Genomic DNA, 16,617 nt, shown 5'->3' with positions numbered 1-16,617 from the left:
TTTTTAGGTCAAAAGTTTCAGAAATAATTTTTAGGTTTAACACTATTCATTAAATTACATTATAATGATGTGCTTCAAATAAGGAAAACTAAAAGTGTTAACTATATAGGAATGAAAATAATGGATGTTATTTAATATAATGGTGTGTTAAGGAGAACTAGCTTTGTATAGTATATCTCATATGGGGTTGTTCACCTCCTCTTCGTGGCAGATTCAATATAGAGGGAAAGAGCTTATTTCCATATATTGCATGATGGTCTGTTGTCTAAGGCAATGTTTCCGCATGGCCCAGTGGCATCACTCAGGGTGGAAGAGAGCCAGGGAGCCTGTGACTGTGTGTGACCAGTGCTCCAATGGATGCAAGCTGCCTGTGGCATGGTGAGCTGGCTGCCAATGGCAGACACATGTCAGGCAAGGTGTAGGTAAACTGTCCCATCTACAGTCAGGCTCCCAGGAGAAAACATAGGACTTCTGTAAGGTTTGTGTAATAGTTTGTGTAATAAGAGGAAAATCAACACCATCCATATTTTCTTTCTTAGCAGAATAGGAAGACAGGTAAAAAGTCAGAATTTGTGCATACACTGTGTCTGAAAGACTAAGCATCAGTAACTTAATCCACCATGACCTCTGTTACACCTGCTCCCTCTGTCTGCCTTCTTGCCTTTCTCCAATTTATTCTCCACATTGCAGCCAACAAGATCATATCACTTTTTGGTCAGTCTTTCAATGCCATGGCCTTCAAGTCTTCAGCACCACCTGGCTCCTATCCCCTCTCGCTCTCACCACTAGCTCTTCAAAACAGTCTTCCAGGTGCACTGGTTTCCTCCCTAGAACCAAGCTCCCCTCTGACTTTATGCAGCCTTTACCCAGACAACTTTGACCATGCTTCCTTCAGGTCTCAGTTTCTCAGAGAGCCATTTCCTGCCCCATCCCCACCGCTGCAATGTTCTCCTTCATGTTCTCTCTCATAGTACTAGCTTCTTTTCCTTCTGAGTGTGTATCATGATTTGTAATGATACATTTTTGCATTAGTAGCTTAGTGTCCATCTTTGCCAATAGATTGTAAGGATCTTACTGGTTTTGTTCACTATTTTATTATATTCAGCTCTGCTGAGAGAACTGGCCAGAATGGCCCCTTGAGAAGGATATAGGATGGGGACTCCAGGAGCAGGGCACTTGGTACAGATGTCAACGTTTCTTTTTTTTTTTTTTTAATTTTATTAAAGATTTTTATTTATTTATTCATGAGACACAGAAAGAGGCAGAGACATAGGCAAACAGATATATTTGGTAAAATGCCATGTGTACCTTGTAAGTAACTCCATCCCCTCACCCCCCTTAAATCTTCAGGAGAACTACACAAATCACAATATACTTGGTTCTCTGGATTTTTTTGAAAGCCAGTGAAGGGCTGAGTTTTGGATCAAGGTTGGCAAGGATCCAAAACAATGTTCTCTCCTGTAGGAGTTCAGTGCTCAGTAAACGGTAACTGTTGGCAGGCCTATTTACTACAAGTACTTTGGTACACATAGGAATAAGCTACAATGAAGGCCAGAGGGATGGGAGCCAAGTTGTCCTGGGCAGGTCTGTCCTTAATTATACTGTCATTCTTAAATATATGTTCCAGTCAGAGACTTAAGAAAAAGCTTCTGTTTAAATCTCAGGGCCCAGAGGACATTTTATAATCTAGACTCTGGTAAATTCTGTAGACTGGAAGTCTATATGAATTTAAGCTGGATGAGCCTTGTGTTTTATTAAAGAACACTCTGAGAACATAAACCTGTTTGTCTTCACAATAAGCCACTCAACTCCTGATCATAGAATCAAGTTATCCGTGGTGAGAAGTGAATATACCACACGTGCCTGCCCTTTTAGAACTTCCTGATCCAAATGTAAGGCTGAATTTTTTTTTTTTTTTATGATAGTCACAGAGAGAGAGAGAGAGAGGCAGAGACACAGGCAGAGGGAGAAGCAGGCTCCATGCACCGGGAGCCCGACGTGGGATTCGATCCCGGGTCTCCAGGATCGCGCCCTGGGCCAAAGGCAGGTGCCAAACCGCTGCGCCACCCAGGGATCCCGTAAGGCTGATTTCATAAGACTCTCGACATTGGATTGACCCCCAAAATCATCTTTGCTGAGGACCTCTTTTGCTCTTTTCAAACTCCTTGCTCTCATTGCTATTTGCTTTTCTTTTTGCTTTTTAAATCTTAATATTGTTTTCTGATTCAATGTCTTCAGCAACAGTGTAGCAGACAGTAGTACTCTGAACCTGTTATGGGTCTGCCAATGGTTTCAGATTGGCCATGCCCTGCTGACAGATGTTGGAATAGCCCCCAGAAATCCATCTGTGGAGAGTTTGAGGAGCCTCCTGGGAGAGAGGCTCACCTTACACACAGTGGAAAGTCTTAACTCAGGACAAGCTCAGCTCAGGAACAAAGCTTTAGCCTCTAGAGGAGAAGGGTAATTCTTTTTTTTTTTTTAAGATTTTATTTATTTATTTATTTATTTATTTATTTATTTATTTATTTATTTATTTATGAGAGAGAGAGAGAGAGAGAGAGAGAGAGAGGCAGAGATGCAGGCAGAAGGAGAAGCAGTCTCCATGCTGGGAGCCCGACGTGGCACTGGATCCCAGGCCTCCAGGATCACACCCTGGGCTGAGGGAGGCGCTAAACCACTGAGCCACGTGGGCTGCCTGAGAAGGGTAATTCTAAATAGAGCAGGGTTGAACCTCCTCTCCACTACCAAGAACTCAAGTCTATATCCTAGAAAGATGTAGGGTATCTACTATAGCACAGACTGAACGGATGCTCACTAAACGGTTTCCTTTTCTTCCTGGGCTCATACCTTCCTGGCATACATGTTCTGTGTCTGAGTTATGGACAAATAGATGTGGGCAGAAGTGACATATACCACCTCCAGGCCTGGCACATAAAACTTCTTGCATGACTGGGGATGCAAATAATCCAGCGGAGGAATCCAAGGACCTAAGGATGAAGAAAGAAGCCCTAGATGGAAACCCTGAATAACTGGGAGGAATAGAACCCCATTGCTGCCTATCTCTGTTCTCACTTCGACTGTGACATGAGCTCAAGTGAACATTTACCCTCTAAAACCATTGATATTGGGCAGCCTGGGTGGCTCAGCGGTTTAGCCGCCTTCAGCCCAGGGTGTGATCCTGGAAACCTGGGATCCAGTCCCATGTCGGGCTCCCTGCATGGAGCCTGCTTCTCCCTCTGCCTGTGTCTCTGCCTCTCTCTCTCTGTCTCTCATGAATAAATAAATAAAATCTTAAAAAACAAACAAACATTGATATTGTGAGGTTGTTTGTTAAGAGTACTAACCTTGCGCTGATTGACTAAGTAAAAATGGAAAGTTCTGCTTAATGAAAACAATGCATTTGACCCTGAAGAAGAGGCAGCATAGCATTCATATTTTTTCTAATTAAGAAACACAGAAAGAGGTAACCTTCCCTGCCCTGAACAGCTTTGCTAACATACAAAGTGGCATTGACTGCGGAGAGACAGAGGAAGAAGGAGCAGTTTTAAAAGGAAGTAGAAATGGCCAAGAGGCCTGGAAGTCTCAGTGGTACCAAGAGGAAGGGTGGTAGTAGCTGCTTGTGGACACAGTGGTACTGTTTCCAAGAGGAAGCGGTGAAAGCTAGTCAGAGGGTCAGAACCAGCAGAAGTGATGACAACAGTCACAGAATGTTACAGATTAGATGACCAGATGTTTTTTTTTTTTTTAAAGCTTTTATTTATTCGTGAGAGACACACAGAAAGAGGCAGAGACACAGGCAGAGGGAGAAGCAGGCTCCCTGCTGTGAGCCCCATGCAGGACTCAGTCCCAGGACCCCAGAATCACACCCTGGGCTGAAGGCAGACACTCAACCACTGAGCCACCCAGAAGTCCTTACATGACCGGATTTGATCATGAACCCATGTAGGACGCTTAGGGATTCTGAGCAACACTTGGGAGATCACAAAGGTAATCAGAACCAGCTGATATCTGTTCCCTCGACCAAGTATTAGAAAACTTGGAAGGTTGGGGAAGAATATTCCCACTGCAGACCAACATTAGAAAAAGAAAGGGCTCTTCTGGCTTCCCTTATGACTTTTAGAAATAGAATTTCTGCTCTTCATAGCAGGCACGGCAGTCAGCTTAGGCTTTCCGTGGGCAGCTCTCCCCAGCCACTGTTGTGTTACTCCTCAGGGAAGTAAGCCAAGTTGGGAAGTTCAGAAGCCCAGAGTATTTGCATTTTCCGCAGAGACCTCAGTGGGTGTTCCAGCAGTGAAAGAACTCAACAGGCTGCCAGGTAACTGGAGAGGAACTCGTGGGTTTTTTCCATGTAAAAGGCAAGGATTTTGATTCATTTGGTGGTCTCTTTGAGTTTTCTTCCTCTCATTGGAAGAAAAGCACATTGAATTTGAGAAACACCGTTCTCAGCCAGAAGTCCTGTGTTAAGATGCAAAAAAATGTGGAAAGTGGAAGCACCTGGGTGGCTCAGCGGTTGAGCCTTTGGTTCAGGTCATGATCCCAGGGTCCTGGGATCAAGTCCAGCATCAGGCTCCCCACAGGAAGCCTGTTTCTCCCTCTGCCTGTGTCTCTGCCTCTCTCTCTCTCTGTATCTCTCATGAATAAACAAACAAAATCTTTTTTTTTTTTTTTTTCAAACAAAATCTTTAAAAAGAAATGTGGAACGTGGAGATTTCTGGAAGGGCCAAGGAAAAAAAGAGGAGGGCCACTTAAGGAGCTGGGAGGCAAGGAGTCCTCAGCAGCTGCTTCCCCTTGAAAATCATCTGGGTAAACCTGGGATAATTATAGAGTGAAAATGTTACAAAGATTAAGCATGGAAAAAGCTGAGGGGCTGGAGATGACATATCTATGGGATGTGTGTACACTCACATGTAGTTATGTGCTTGCACATAAGTATGTATGTTTATCAGTGCTTTTGGTGGCTACACTATGTGAAACAAAATTTTAATCGAACTTTAAACTGTACAATTTTATTTTACTTCCATCACATAAGAATATACCTTTTCACTATGAAAAATGGGACAGATTTCCTCTTTTCTTCCTCTTCTATGTAACCTGGCTGTCCCAGGCCCCCTGCAGTCACCCAGAAACACAAGTTCCTGTTCTTCTGCAGCTGAAACTGACCTATCCTACATCCTGCTCACTTGAAAGTTATTTTCCTCAGTCTCCATATCTCAAGAATGTGTTCCAATTAACTAATCTTATATCAGGCAAGCTACTACTGGCTTCCTGTGACTTGTAGTGCTGCTCCTTCTGAAGATGACCTACATAGATGTAAAATATGGTTTTTAATCATACCTCCAGAGAGGTGACAAACAGTAAAAATTTTAGGTATTATAGAACGTTGGAAGAATAAATGAATAAATTATTAATGCCTTATTATAAAATTTACTATTTGTTATTAAATTGTCAAAATGAATAAATTATTAATAAAAAGAAGAGCTAAGGCTTATAAAACACGGACTAGGTGCCAGGTACCTTCTAACACTCATTCAAAGCACTCTAAGTGCTTTGCATGTATCCATGTAATTCCCAGGACAACTCTGGGGAACAGGAGCTATTTCAACCCCCATTCTGCAGATGAGAAAAATTGAGGCAGAGAGAGATTAAGCAAGCAGCCTTAGATCTGGCAGCTAGGAAATGGTAGAGTCAGGATCTGAGCTCAGTGGCCTGTACCAAGACTCTGTGCCCTGTCGGAGTCCCCGGAGTCCCTGACATATTTTCCACCGGCGGGGGGCGGGGGGGAAGAGTGTGATAGGATGGTTTTAAGAGTCTCTTGGTGTGTGCCTATTATAAATAAATAAAAATTAAAAAAAAAAAAAAAAAAAGGGATCCCTGGGTGGCGCAGCGGTTTAGTGCCTGCCTTTGGCCCAGGGCACGATCCTGGAGACCCGGGATCGAATCCCACTTGGGCTCCCGGTGCATGGAGCCTGCTTCTCCCTCTGCCTATGTCTCTGCCTCTCTCTCTCACTGTGTGCCTATCATAAATAAATAAAAATTAAAAAAAAAAAAAAGAGTCTCTTGGATTACACCCCCAGGGTAGTCCTACTGGTTTCTCATGGGAATGAGGCAGAGTGCAAGACAGAGGTATCTTAGAACTTTTGCTTGATATTAAGTCCCATTATCTTTCTAGATCTGCTTTCTCTTCAGTGAAACAAGGAGGTTGGACTAAAGGGCCTCTAAGACCCACTCCAGCTCTAAAGTAACATCCTTAGCATTCCTGCACTACAATGCTGATCTCTTGGCGCCAGTGGGGAAGAAGCAGGTCGGTTCCTGTTCCTAGACCCTTCGAACTGGAAGCTCCAGGGTAGTGTCCAGTAGATACCTGGAAAGAACTAGCAACACAGCAAGAGGAGGTTCAGAGCTCTAGGAAACCTCGCCCTTTACCCAAGAAACATAAAAATACACTTACTAGGTGCCTGCTGTGTGCCGTGTGTCTGAAACAGGTTATCTCATTTAATCCTTACAGTGAGCCTGTGGACCAGGTAATGTCTCCATTTTAAAAATGCGGCTGAAGCTTAGTCATACCAAGGGACTCGCCCAGGACGGCCCAGCTAGGAAGGGATGCGGGCAGCATTCAAGTCCCGTCTGCCTGACTCCAAAGCCCACGCTCATTTCACAACCGGCGCCTCCTTTAATACCTGCGATCTCATTCCTTTCAAACGGCAAGCCTCCGGGGTAGTTCTTATTTCCCCATTTCGCTGAGCAGGAGCGTGAGAGTCAGAGCGGCGGGTCGGCCCCGAGGGGAGCGCGCACGTGGGCGCGGACGGCGCAGCGGGGGCCGCCCCCGGGCCGCTCCTGCCCGCAGCTCCCACCCGCCAGGTCGCAGCCCCGCGCACCGCCCGCGGCGAACTACACTTCCCGGCAGGACGCGCGCGCGCGCACGCGCACCGGGGCCTCCGCCATGGCGACTGTGCTGTCCAGGGCGCTCAAGCTCCCGGGTAAGGAGCCGCAGCCTCGCGACCCCCCCGCCCCCCGCGCGGGCCGGGGGAGCCTGCGAGGCCGGGCTCCGGGGCGCCGCGGGTCGGGGCCTGGCCGCGGCCTAGCGCAGCCTGCAGGCGCACGGAGGCGAGCCGGGGCAGCCCCGCGGGCTGGGGGTCCGTCGCCAGCAGGGGGCGAGAGGGGCGCGCGGCCGGTCGGGGGTCGCGGGCGCGGGGCGAGACTCCAGGGAGGGACCGCTGGAGGCGCGCGGGCCGGTGGCCGCGGGCGGGGGCGACCGTCGGAGCGCGCGTGGCCGCCATCCCCAGGGGAGGGCCGGTGAGCCGAGCATCCTTCGCTGAGGAGCGGCGGCCCGCGGGGGCCCGGGGCGGCAGGACAGCGGGCCACCCCCCGCGGAGCAGCCTCTCCGCTTAGAGACCTCACGTGAGGTAGGTGAGGCAGGTGCTTGCCCCTTCTGGTTTACAGAAGAGGAGAACGAGAGTTACTCGGCCGACTGCCCAGTCCAAGGTCGCGCAGACGGTATTGGAAAAGCCTGGACCAGAACGTCGCGGGGGGGTGGGGGGGGAGGGTGTCTTTTGAGTCTAGATCTTGGACTTTTAATTCCTCTTGGCCAGCCTCTGGCTATCGAGGCCGAGCATTTAGGAGGGAGATGATTTGGCACCTGCAAACTGCAGATAAATTGTGGAATATTCTTCTAGGAGGCACTGGTGGTGATGACGACTTCAGAGCTAATTCAGTACTTTGGGCGGCAGCTCCAAGTTTAAAAAAAAAATTTTTTTTTTTTTTTCCTCTTAAACCTCCGGAGTGAGACTGTGCTGCTACAAACTTGTTATTTTAATAAAAGTATATTTATTCTGCCCAAATAAAATTTAAAAGTAAAGGCTTTAAAAATGTTATGGTTCTTGGGGCACCTGGGTAGCCCAGTCTGTTAAAGGTCTGCCTTGGGCTCAGGTCGTGGTCCCAGCCTCCTGGGATCAAGCCACATGTCAGGCTCCCCCTGCTCAGCCGAGAGAGCCTGCTGCTTCCTCTCCCTTTCCTGCTCCCCTGCTTGTGTGCACGCGGGCTCTCCTCTCTCTGTCAAATAAATAAATAAGTCTTAAAAAAATAAAAATATTATGGTTCTACCTAAATAAATTTTAAACATTAAGCTATAAACATTTATTTGCTGATAGCTCCAGGTGATAGTGGGAAAAGCAGGTGTTAGTAGGAAAAGCAGTTGCTTTCACTGGCATCATTAGAAAGGGCTAGTTAGGTGTCTGGTGGATATGTAGCATGAGGCTGCAAGGGGATCATAGGGACCTTATTTGCAAGGAGCATCCAGTATGCTACATTGTGCCATGGATGACACTGGGTTGGATATGAATTTGCATTTCTGTCCCCAGACTTCATGACCTCAGACTTTTTTTCCCTCCCCACTAGGCTCATTAGAACTTTGGAAGAAACATTGATGATATCTATCTTGGAATACGTATGTAACATTGGGATGAAGTAGGGGATGTGTCCCTTTATCAGCAGGGTAAAGAGAGGACCTTTTATGTCCTTAGTGTAGGATGATGTTCTTCCCAAGGGGGTAATGAGATATCAGACAGATTTAGCTTTATTTATTTTTTCTTTTAGATTCATTTTTTTTTCTTGGCATAGATAATTGTTCTTCTCTAAGGATAGGAATGCAAGAAAACCACATTAGAAACTCTTGAGCTCTTTTTCGTTTTCACATCCTAAGGCTGTGGCATTATACCTCCCTGGAGTATTCAGTTGCAGTAACTTGGTCAGCTGACAGGGTAGGGAAAGTACAGTCTGGTCCTTGGGCCTGTGTTTGGACAGCATCTTGGGCCTGAACAGAGAGGTATGTTTGATACTTTTTAATGGCCATGTGTTCTTTTCTGTGATGTGGGTTGTATTTTTTTTATTTGTTTTTGTTTTACTTTTGTCTGCCTCCCCTTTGCCCTTTCTCCCCACTGCCCAAAATGCAATTTTTCACTTTTATATTGGGTAGAAGTTGCTTTCTTACAGCACTTTTTGGATACCCTGTAATTGAGACTGTGAGGCTGCTATCCTGTGTGGGCTACTGTGTTATGTTACTTCAGTTAACATCCTTTCTCTCTCTCTTTTTTTAATTGAAGGCTAGTTGATATATCCTATTAATTTTAGGTGTACAGTGTAATGATTCGATATTTGTATATATTGCAAAGTGCTCACCACTGTCATCATCACTATTTCTCTGTATGAGGAAGCAGACTAGAATGGAGTGGCTAAGAGCACGAGACAGCTTTGGGTTCAAGTCTAATCTTTACCAGATTAGTTACTTAATCTCTTTAAGTGTTAGTTTCTTCATGTGTAACAGTACTGTTATTATGGAACTTTCACTATATTCCACATGCTCTACTACATATTTACCTTATAGGCTTATTTGGCTCAGTGGAAGAAATGGATGTACTGAAGATATTTGTTTCCCTTTGACGCATGTTAATTATTCAGTGTTAGCAGTTATTATCATCTTCATTAGCACAATGCCCGTTTATGAACCTTGTACCCAAAGGAAGGCCTGATGTGATCATGAGCTGATGACAGATGTCATCAACCTTGTGAAGAAAGAGCAGTTTCTTGGAGTCTGTTTCGTGGTCTCATATGCTTCCACTAAGCTCAAGATGGAAAAATATTTGGTTCACATGCATACAATGAAGTTAATTAGTAACAGAAGGACAATGTGACATTCATAAAGCAGCCCTTGGAACAACTTATCTTAAGTATATATATATTTTTAGTCCATTTTAAAGTTTGAAGGTCAATCACTGAAGGGAACATCCGAGCACAATATTACTGTAATGATTTGTTTTATTATGTGTAATTTGGAAACATTATATGCTCTTGGATAATCTAATCCATGAGGTGAATTATTTATCTTTAGTTGCAGTAGAGAGTATGGTATAGTGTATGTATAGTGTGTATTATATAATAGTATATACTATAGCATATTTTCCTAAACATTGCATCTCTTTCCTGTTTTCCTCTGTACCATTGTGGGAATGTTATTTAGCAGGCATCCTCAGTCTTCCCAAGAGGAAAAGTGATAGCTATGGAAAGTTCCTTTATATTGATATGTTATGAAAGTGGTATCCTCTCCTTTATTTTTTGAAAACCTTTCACTGAGGGTCACCTGGGTGGCTCAGTTGGTTAGGCATCTGCTTTCAGCTCAGGTCTTGGTCCCAGAGTCCTGGGATCAAGCTCCTCATCGGGCTCCCTGCTCATCGCAGAGCCTGCTTCTCCCTCTCTCTCTGGCCCTCCCCCTGCTTGTGCTCTTGCTATCTCTCTTTCTCTCTCTCAGATAAATAAATACAGTCTTAAAAACAAAACAAAACAAAACCTTTCATTGATTAAAAATGTGGGTGGTGGCTGAAATCATTAAAGAGTGCTAAAGTGCCCAGGGCTTTGAAGTGTGGATTTGATGTCCAGCTCCTTAGCATGATCAAAGTTTTAGGCAAATTAGTATGCTTTGTACTTCACAATCACTTCTCTTTCTGTGAATAGATAGCAAAAATATTTGCTTAAGAGTTGTCTGATCAGATTTTGCAGTCTGAAATAATTAAGCTGACGTTTGTTTCTGTAATGTCTGGGAAAATATACTAATTTTTAATAATATATGTTACTGCAGGGAAGCTAGCCTGAGTTTTGTTCCCATCCTTAGTGACTTGACTTGATTTCTTTTTCCTTGGCTTGGGTGCTCATATGGTTCTTTTTTTTTTTTTTTGTCCTTGAAGTTCATTCAGTACCCTTACTGCAATGTGTTTCAATATTGATTGTTCTGTAGGAGTTGTTCTTGGGATTCCTTTGTACCCTTTATTTTACAATTTTAGGTCTTGCTATGTTATGGGAACTTTTTTGGTATAGCTTTTTTCTGTTCTCTTCTTCAGTTCTGCACATACTGGATCACCTTTGCTCTCTCTGTCCATGCCTCCCTAGTCTTTTTAAAAGCTTTGATCTTTTCAGTGGGTGACACACAGCACAGACTTCCCTCAAAGCCAGACTGCCTGGATTTGAATCCTTGCACTATGGCTTACTTGCTCTTAAGTAATTACTTAAACTGGGCCAGTTACTTAAACTTCCAAACCTCGTCTTGAAAATGGAGATAATAGTGTATCTAGAGTTGTTATGCAGATTTGTGGAGATAAGACAGTAAAAGGATTTGGAAGAGTGCATGCAGAGGAAGTGCTTGGAACTGTCAGCCCATGTCAGTTCCATTTTATTTTGCTTGATTTTTCACCAGCCTGTCCTTTCTGTCTCTGACTCTTTTTAGCCACATCTGCTCTCTGCTCATCCCGCTAAGAATATCTTTTCTAAAATTGTTTTATTATTTTCTTCCTTTGTTTTTCTGGGCCCTGCTTGTTTACTTCTGATCATCCCTACTGAGTTGTCATTTCTTCTTGGAAATATTGTATTTTTTCCGTGAGCTCTTATTTCAGAGAAAAACTGTTCTTTAATTTCTTGGATTCCATAGGGAAGCATCTGGTCATTATTTCTTCCATTTCATGGCATCATTTGCCCAGCATTGGTTCCTTGGCAGATTTTGTTTGCAATGTTTTGTTGTGACTTCCTTCTTGAATATTTGTAGAACTTTGTAGTATCTTATAGAATGAGTACTCATGGTGGCTTCTTTCTGATTATAAGTCATATTTAATGGTCAGTTGTTTTACAGCTAGCTCTTGGCTGACATATAGACAGAGGTTAGGGCCAGGAGAGTGAGTGAGGGCAGTTAGAAGCTAGAATTTAATCTAATGGGACCCAGCCTGTCAGAGAGAGAGAGAGATCCCTCTCTTCAGGACTGATTGTGCTACAGCTACTTTTTGTAAGTGCCATGCTGACAGCCTGCTTTTTATAAAGCCTTTCTCATTTAATCTTACCTCCCCTTTGACTCTGTGGTGTTGAGTTGGGCTCATTGATGCCTCTGGGATGCCAGACTTCTATTTCTAAGCAAGAGATAGTGGTTTGGCTATATATCCATGGAAGAAGGGATGGAGGTAGTATAATTTATTGGTTAGGACTGTGGACTGTAATCAAATTGCCTGAGTTTGAATCCTTGCTCTTTTTCTTCCTAGTTCTATGATCTTTTGCAACTTACTTCTCTATGTTTTCATTTTCTTGTTGATACAATGGAATAATAATAATAATACCTGCCTTCCAGGGGCACCTGGGTGGCTCAGTTGGTTAAGCGTCTGTCTTTGGCTTGGGTCATGACCCTGGGGTCCTGGGATCCAGCCCTACATTGAGCTCCCTGCTCAGCGGGGAGTCCGCTTCTCCCTCTGCCCCTTCTTTGCTCATGTTCTCTCTCTTAAATAAATAAAATCTTAAAAAAAAAAAAACAAAAAAAACTCCCTTCCAGGGTTGTCATGAGGATTAAATGAATTAACATGTAAGTGCTTAGACCAGTGCCCAGAATAGTAGGTAGAGTACTTTTCCGTTACCATCATTGCTATCATCATGGTTGTTGTCATTATTAACTCTGTGAACTGTGCTCATGGTTGGAGACTCAAGACAATGTGCCCACTCTTAACTGTGCTTCTTCAATTGGGTACAAGTTTTGCTGCATTTGACAGTAATTTTCCATTAATTGTAGTTTCAGAATGTGGCTCTTTTTCTTTTTTTTTCCTATTTTTATTACCTCCTCTCCCTAGTTTTTAGGAAAGACACTGACAGAAATGCCTTCCTTTGCCATCATCAACTGGAAGCAGATAATCTTTTTTTTTTTAAAAGCTTTATTTATTTTAGAGAAAGAGAGAAAGAGAGTGGGGGGTGGGCAAGGGGAGAGGGAGAGAACAGAATTTCAAGCAGCCTGCCTGCTGAGCATGGAACCCAGCCCGATGCAGGATTAGGTCACAGGACCCTAGGATCATGACCTGAGACAAAATCAGGAGTCAGATTCTTAATCAACTGAGCCACCCAGGCACCCCTACAAATTATTTTTAGTAAAGATTTTACCAAAAATTAGATTTAGTAAAGATTTTACTAGTTTCTGTAGCATATGCAGCCAAGTTCTCTGCCTGTGATCATGTGTGATATCATAAAAATGCATTTTCTTTAAACTTTTGTTAGCCAGTATTTTAGTAATTATTTTACTTTGTTTTAGACTGGTGTGGTTGTTGCAAGGTGGCAGCTGACTAGTAAGATTGAATTTAAAGTATCTATGCTAAATTTTTCACTTGATGCTAAAAATTCAATTGTACAGTTACATAAGATGGCTTGAGTGTGTGTAGAAAATACTTGGGAGTTCAAATTGAATCAGTTGTGTGGTGTGACTGCCAAGGAAGCTGGCAAGATATTGGGTCACAGATCTTGAATTGTAGTATACCCTCTGTTCTAGGGAGGGCACAGTTCTGCCCTCCCCTGCCCTGATCAGACTGCACCCTGGGGATTGTATCCAGTTCTAAGAACTATACTTTAAGAAGCAATGACATATCATATTGTGTCCAGAGAAGAGTGAACAGGATGTCGAGGATGTCTGTGAGGATGTCTGTCGAGAATATGTGAAAAAAATGCTTCTTCCAGTAATGAGTTGAAAGAGGTGGAAACATTTAACCTGGAGAAGAGAAGGATGGGTGGGCAATTGGGAGAAATAGTGCTAACAATAGTAACAGAAGCTGAAATTTATTTATTTTAGAGAGTGCAAGAGCAGGGGGTTAGGAGGGGCAGAAGGAGAGGGAGAGAGAGAATCCCAAGCAGGCTGCATGCCCATTGTGGAGCTGGACATGGGGCTCGAATTTACAACCCTGAGATCATGACCTGAGCTGAAATCAAAAGTCATTTGCTCAATTGACTGAACCACCCAGGCACTCCTAGAAGCTGAAATTTATTGAGTGCCTCTGTAAGCCAGAAACTAAAGACCATGCATGTTTTCTTATTTAATCCTCAAAAACAATCAGTGAGGTAGGAAAAATAATTATCCTATTTCAGAAATGGGAAGAATTAGGCTTACTAAAGCCAAATTTAATTGAGGTCACATGGTTAATAAGAGATGGAGCCAAGATTTGACTCTTTGTCTGCTTGTAAAGACTTAAATTCTTAAATACCATAGCATATGTTTCTTATGATTGGTATCTTCAAGTTTTGAAGGACTTGCATGTGGAGGAGAGATCCAGAAATTAGAACTAGGTAGAACAGATAATTGGCAAATGCCCAGAAATAGATTTTTTTAAGAAGATTTTATTTATTCATGAGAGAGACAGAGAGAAAGGCAGAGACATATGCAGAGGGAGAAGCAGGCTCCCTAAGGGGAGCCTGATGTGGGACTCGATTCCAGGACCCCAGGATCATGACCTGAGCTAAAGGCAGAGGCTCAACCACTGAGCCATCCAGGTGTCCTCCAGAAATAGTTTCTTAAATCAGTGTATGGGACTGCTTTCTGGATTGGAGAGCTGTGAATTCCCTCATTCTGCTTATGTTCAGGTGTATGCTAAGTGACTACTTGGTGGGTGTTTGATTATGTGATCTTCAGCCTCCTCATACCCAGAGATTTGGGGCAGCCATCTACGTTTTCCTCTTTCTCAGATATATTCTTTTTTTTTTTTAATGTAAAAATTTTAAAATTGTGGTAAAATACACATAAAATTTACCATCTTAATTATTTTTAAATGTACAGTTTAATATCGTTAAAGGTATTCACATTGTTGTGCAACCAGTTTCCAGTACTTTTTCATTTTGCAAAGTTGAAACTCTAAAAGATAGCCCCTGCCTTTTGATACTTTGCATTATGTCACTTCACTTGTATGAAAGACCTACATTAGGACCTGTTTTTGCTAACCTAAAGAAATCAGAAGAGGATTTTTGCTTTTATGAAAAATGGCAAAAAGCGAAAATAGCATTCAGCGTTTGTTTTGCATCAAGTCCTCCTACAGATAGTGCTCACCGCCTACCCCCCCAGGCCTCAGCAGTGAGGCCCTGCCCAGCTCCTGGCCCCGGAGCCACACTCAGCATCTCAGCTTCAAGCCGCCAGAGCCTCAAACTGTGTCTGTGAGCATCTGTGTTTTATCTCCATTTATTCTGTGCATCCATTAGCAAGATGTGTCCTGAGGTATCAGAAAGGCCTGGGAGAGGTTATTGCTTGGATCTGGGAAAGCTCAAAAATTTTTCCATGTAAATTAATTTGCTTCTTTGCTTTATAATACTATATTAGCTTAGGAGGAGTTTGATAGGAATGCCCTACTTTTGGATAGTGAGGGAAACCTGTACCTATTAAATAATAACAACTCTCCATTTACCCCTACCCTCAGGCTCCGGAAGCCACATTCTATTTTGTATCTATGATTTTGACTAGTCTGGATAAAAATGTTATATAAGAATCATGTAGTATTTTTCTTCTTGTGATTGGATTATTTCACTTAGCATAATATCTCGTGGCATGTAGTTAGAATTTCTTTACTTTTTAAGGCTGGATAATATTCCACTGGATGTATATACCACAGTTTTGATCCTATCAGTTAATCCTTTTAGTTAAAAAAACTTAAAAAAATGTTATGATTAATATTATTACAGCAGTCTGGGGTTGTGTTTGCAAATTATTATAACTAAAGTTATATGGGCAGTTAGAGAGCAGTGTATCCTAATTAATAAAATAATTTGGTTCATAGAGTAGATATATAAAATATAGGAGCTTAGCTTGAACCTGTACTGATTTTACGGCATATCCTGGAAGTACTATTTTGAATTAAATTCCTAATAATTGGACTACCTTCTTACAATTTGTGCCTTTAAAAATCAAATCCAATATTTTTTGAATAAAATGAATAGCTTTGAAAGGGAAAATACATAGAAATTTCTAGTTAATAGAATGCCAATTTTCTCAGTACCTTCTGTTTTTTTTTTGTAAAATACTTAATGTTATAAAATATTTCTGTGTAATATTTATTTTTAATTATGTATCTATTGACTTTCTATGTACCCAGCATGAAGCTTTACACTAAAGATTTTACTTCCCATATTAGTTTCCATATAGTGTTTTATTGCTTCATTTTATGTCTTGAGTAAACAAGGCATAATATATGAAGTGATATCACCAAGATAACAGTGACTAGAGGCAGAGATTGACATCAAGAATTCTTCTTTTTTCCTTTTTAATTAGTTGGGTTGTGCTTTATTTTTTATATTTCTGCATAATAAAAGATTTAATAATATAGTTTATATTAGTATTGCTTACCATATAATTTCCAAAACCAGAAATTTTTTCTTGGTTTTTGCTTGGTTATAGCATGAACAAAAGGCACAAGATTATTCAGTCACTGGCAGAGAGAGCCAAGGATAGGCTTGGGAGGAGGTGTGCTTAAGTTCTCCTGTAATCTTCACTTCTTAGCCACCCTAAATAAGTGTGTTTAAGTAAAAACAGGGTGCTGGTTGTGTAAGCCAGCTTTGAGACAAGTCCTTTACCTCTGCCTTCCTGCTTGATCCCTCCCCTCCTAGAATACTTAGGATAGCATTTTTAAAGGTAAACACTGTTTACTGAAACATGTACTGACAGGGCATTAGAATCATAGGAAGCTCAGAAGTGAGTTTTTAGTAAGAAGTCTCCAGGTAATGTTTAGTGTTCAACTTTCTAAGTTATTTCCATGGAGACAATTGAGAAGCCACAAATATCCAACTGTGAGAAGCAGTGTATAG

At 42.4% G+C, this 16,617-nt stretch overlaps 1 protein-coding gene across 3 annotated transcripts in view; it reads left to right on the top strand.

The window, feature by feature from the left end:
• Positions 1–6,731: 6,731 nt before the first annotated feature.
• The window catches only part of FAM234B (family with sequence similarity 234 member B), a 34,978-nt gene continuing 25,092 nt past the window's right edge, over positions 6,732–16,617 (top strand). Inside the window, exon 1 of one of the 3 annotated variants that reach the window (XM_025455147.3) lies at positions 6,732–6,977. In XM_025455147.3, coding sequence (XP_025310932.1) covers positions 6,941–6,977 — 37 coding nt within the window. In that variant the 5' untranslated portion in view covers positions 6,732–6,940. Of the gene's footprint in view, positions 6,978–7,250; positions 7,404–16,617 lie in introns of those variants that run through there. The other 2 variants (XR_007406364.1, XM_035707024.2) reach the window with 2 other exon arrangements.

Source organism: Canis lupus, chromosome 27 (assembly GCF_003254725.2).
Source record: "Canis lupus dingo isolate Sandy chromosome 27, ASM325472v2, whole genome shotgun sequence".
NCBI classification, from domain to species: Eukaryota; Metazoa; Chordata; class Mammalia; order Carnivora; family Canidae; genus Canis; species Canis lupus.
This window is presented reverse-complemented; position numbering and strand designations above follow the sequence as displayed.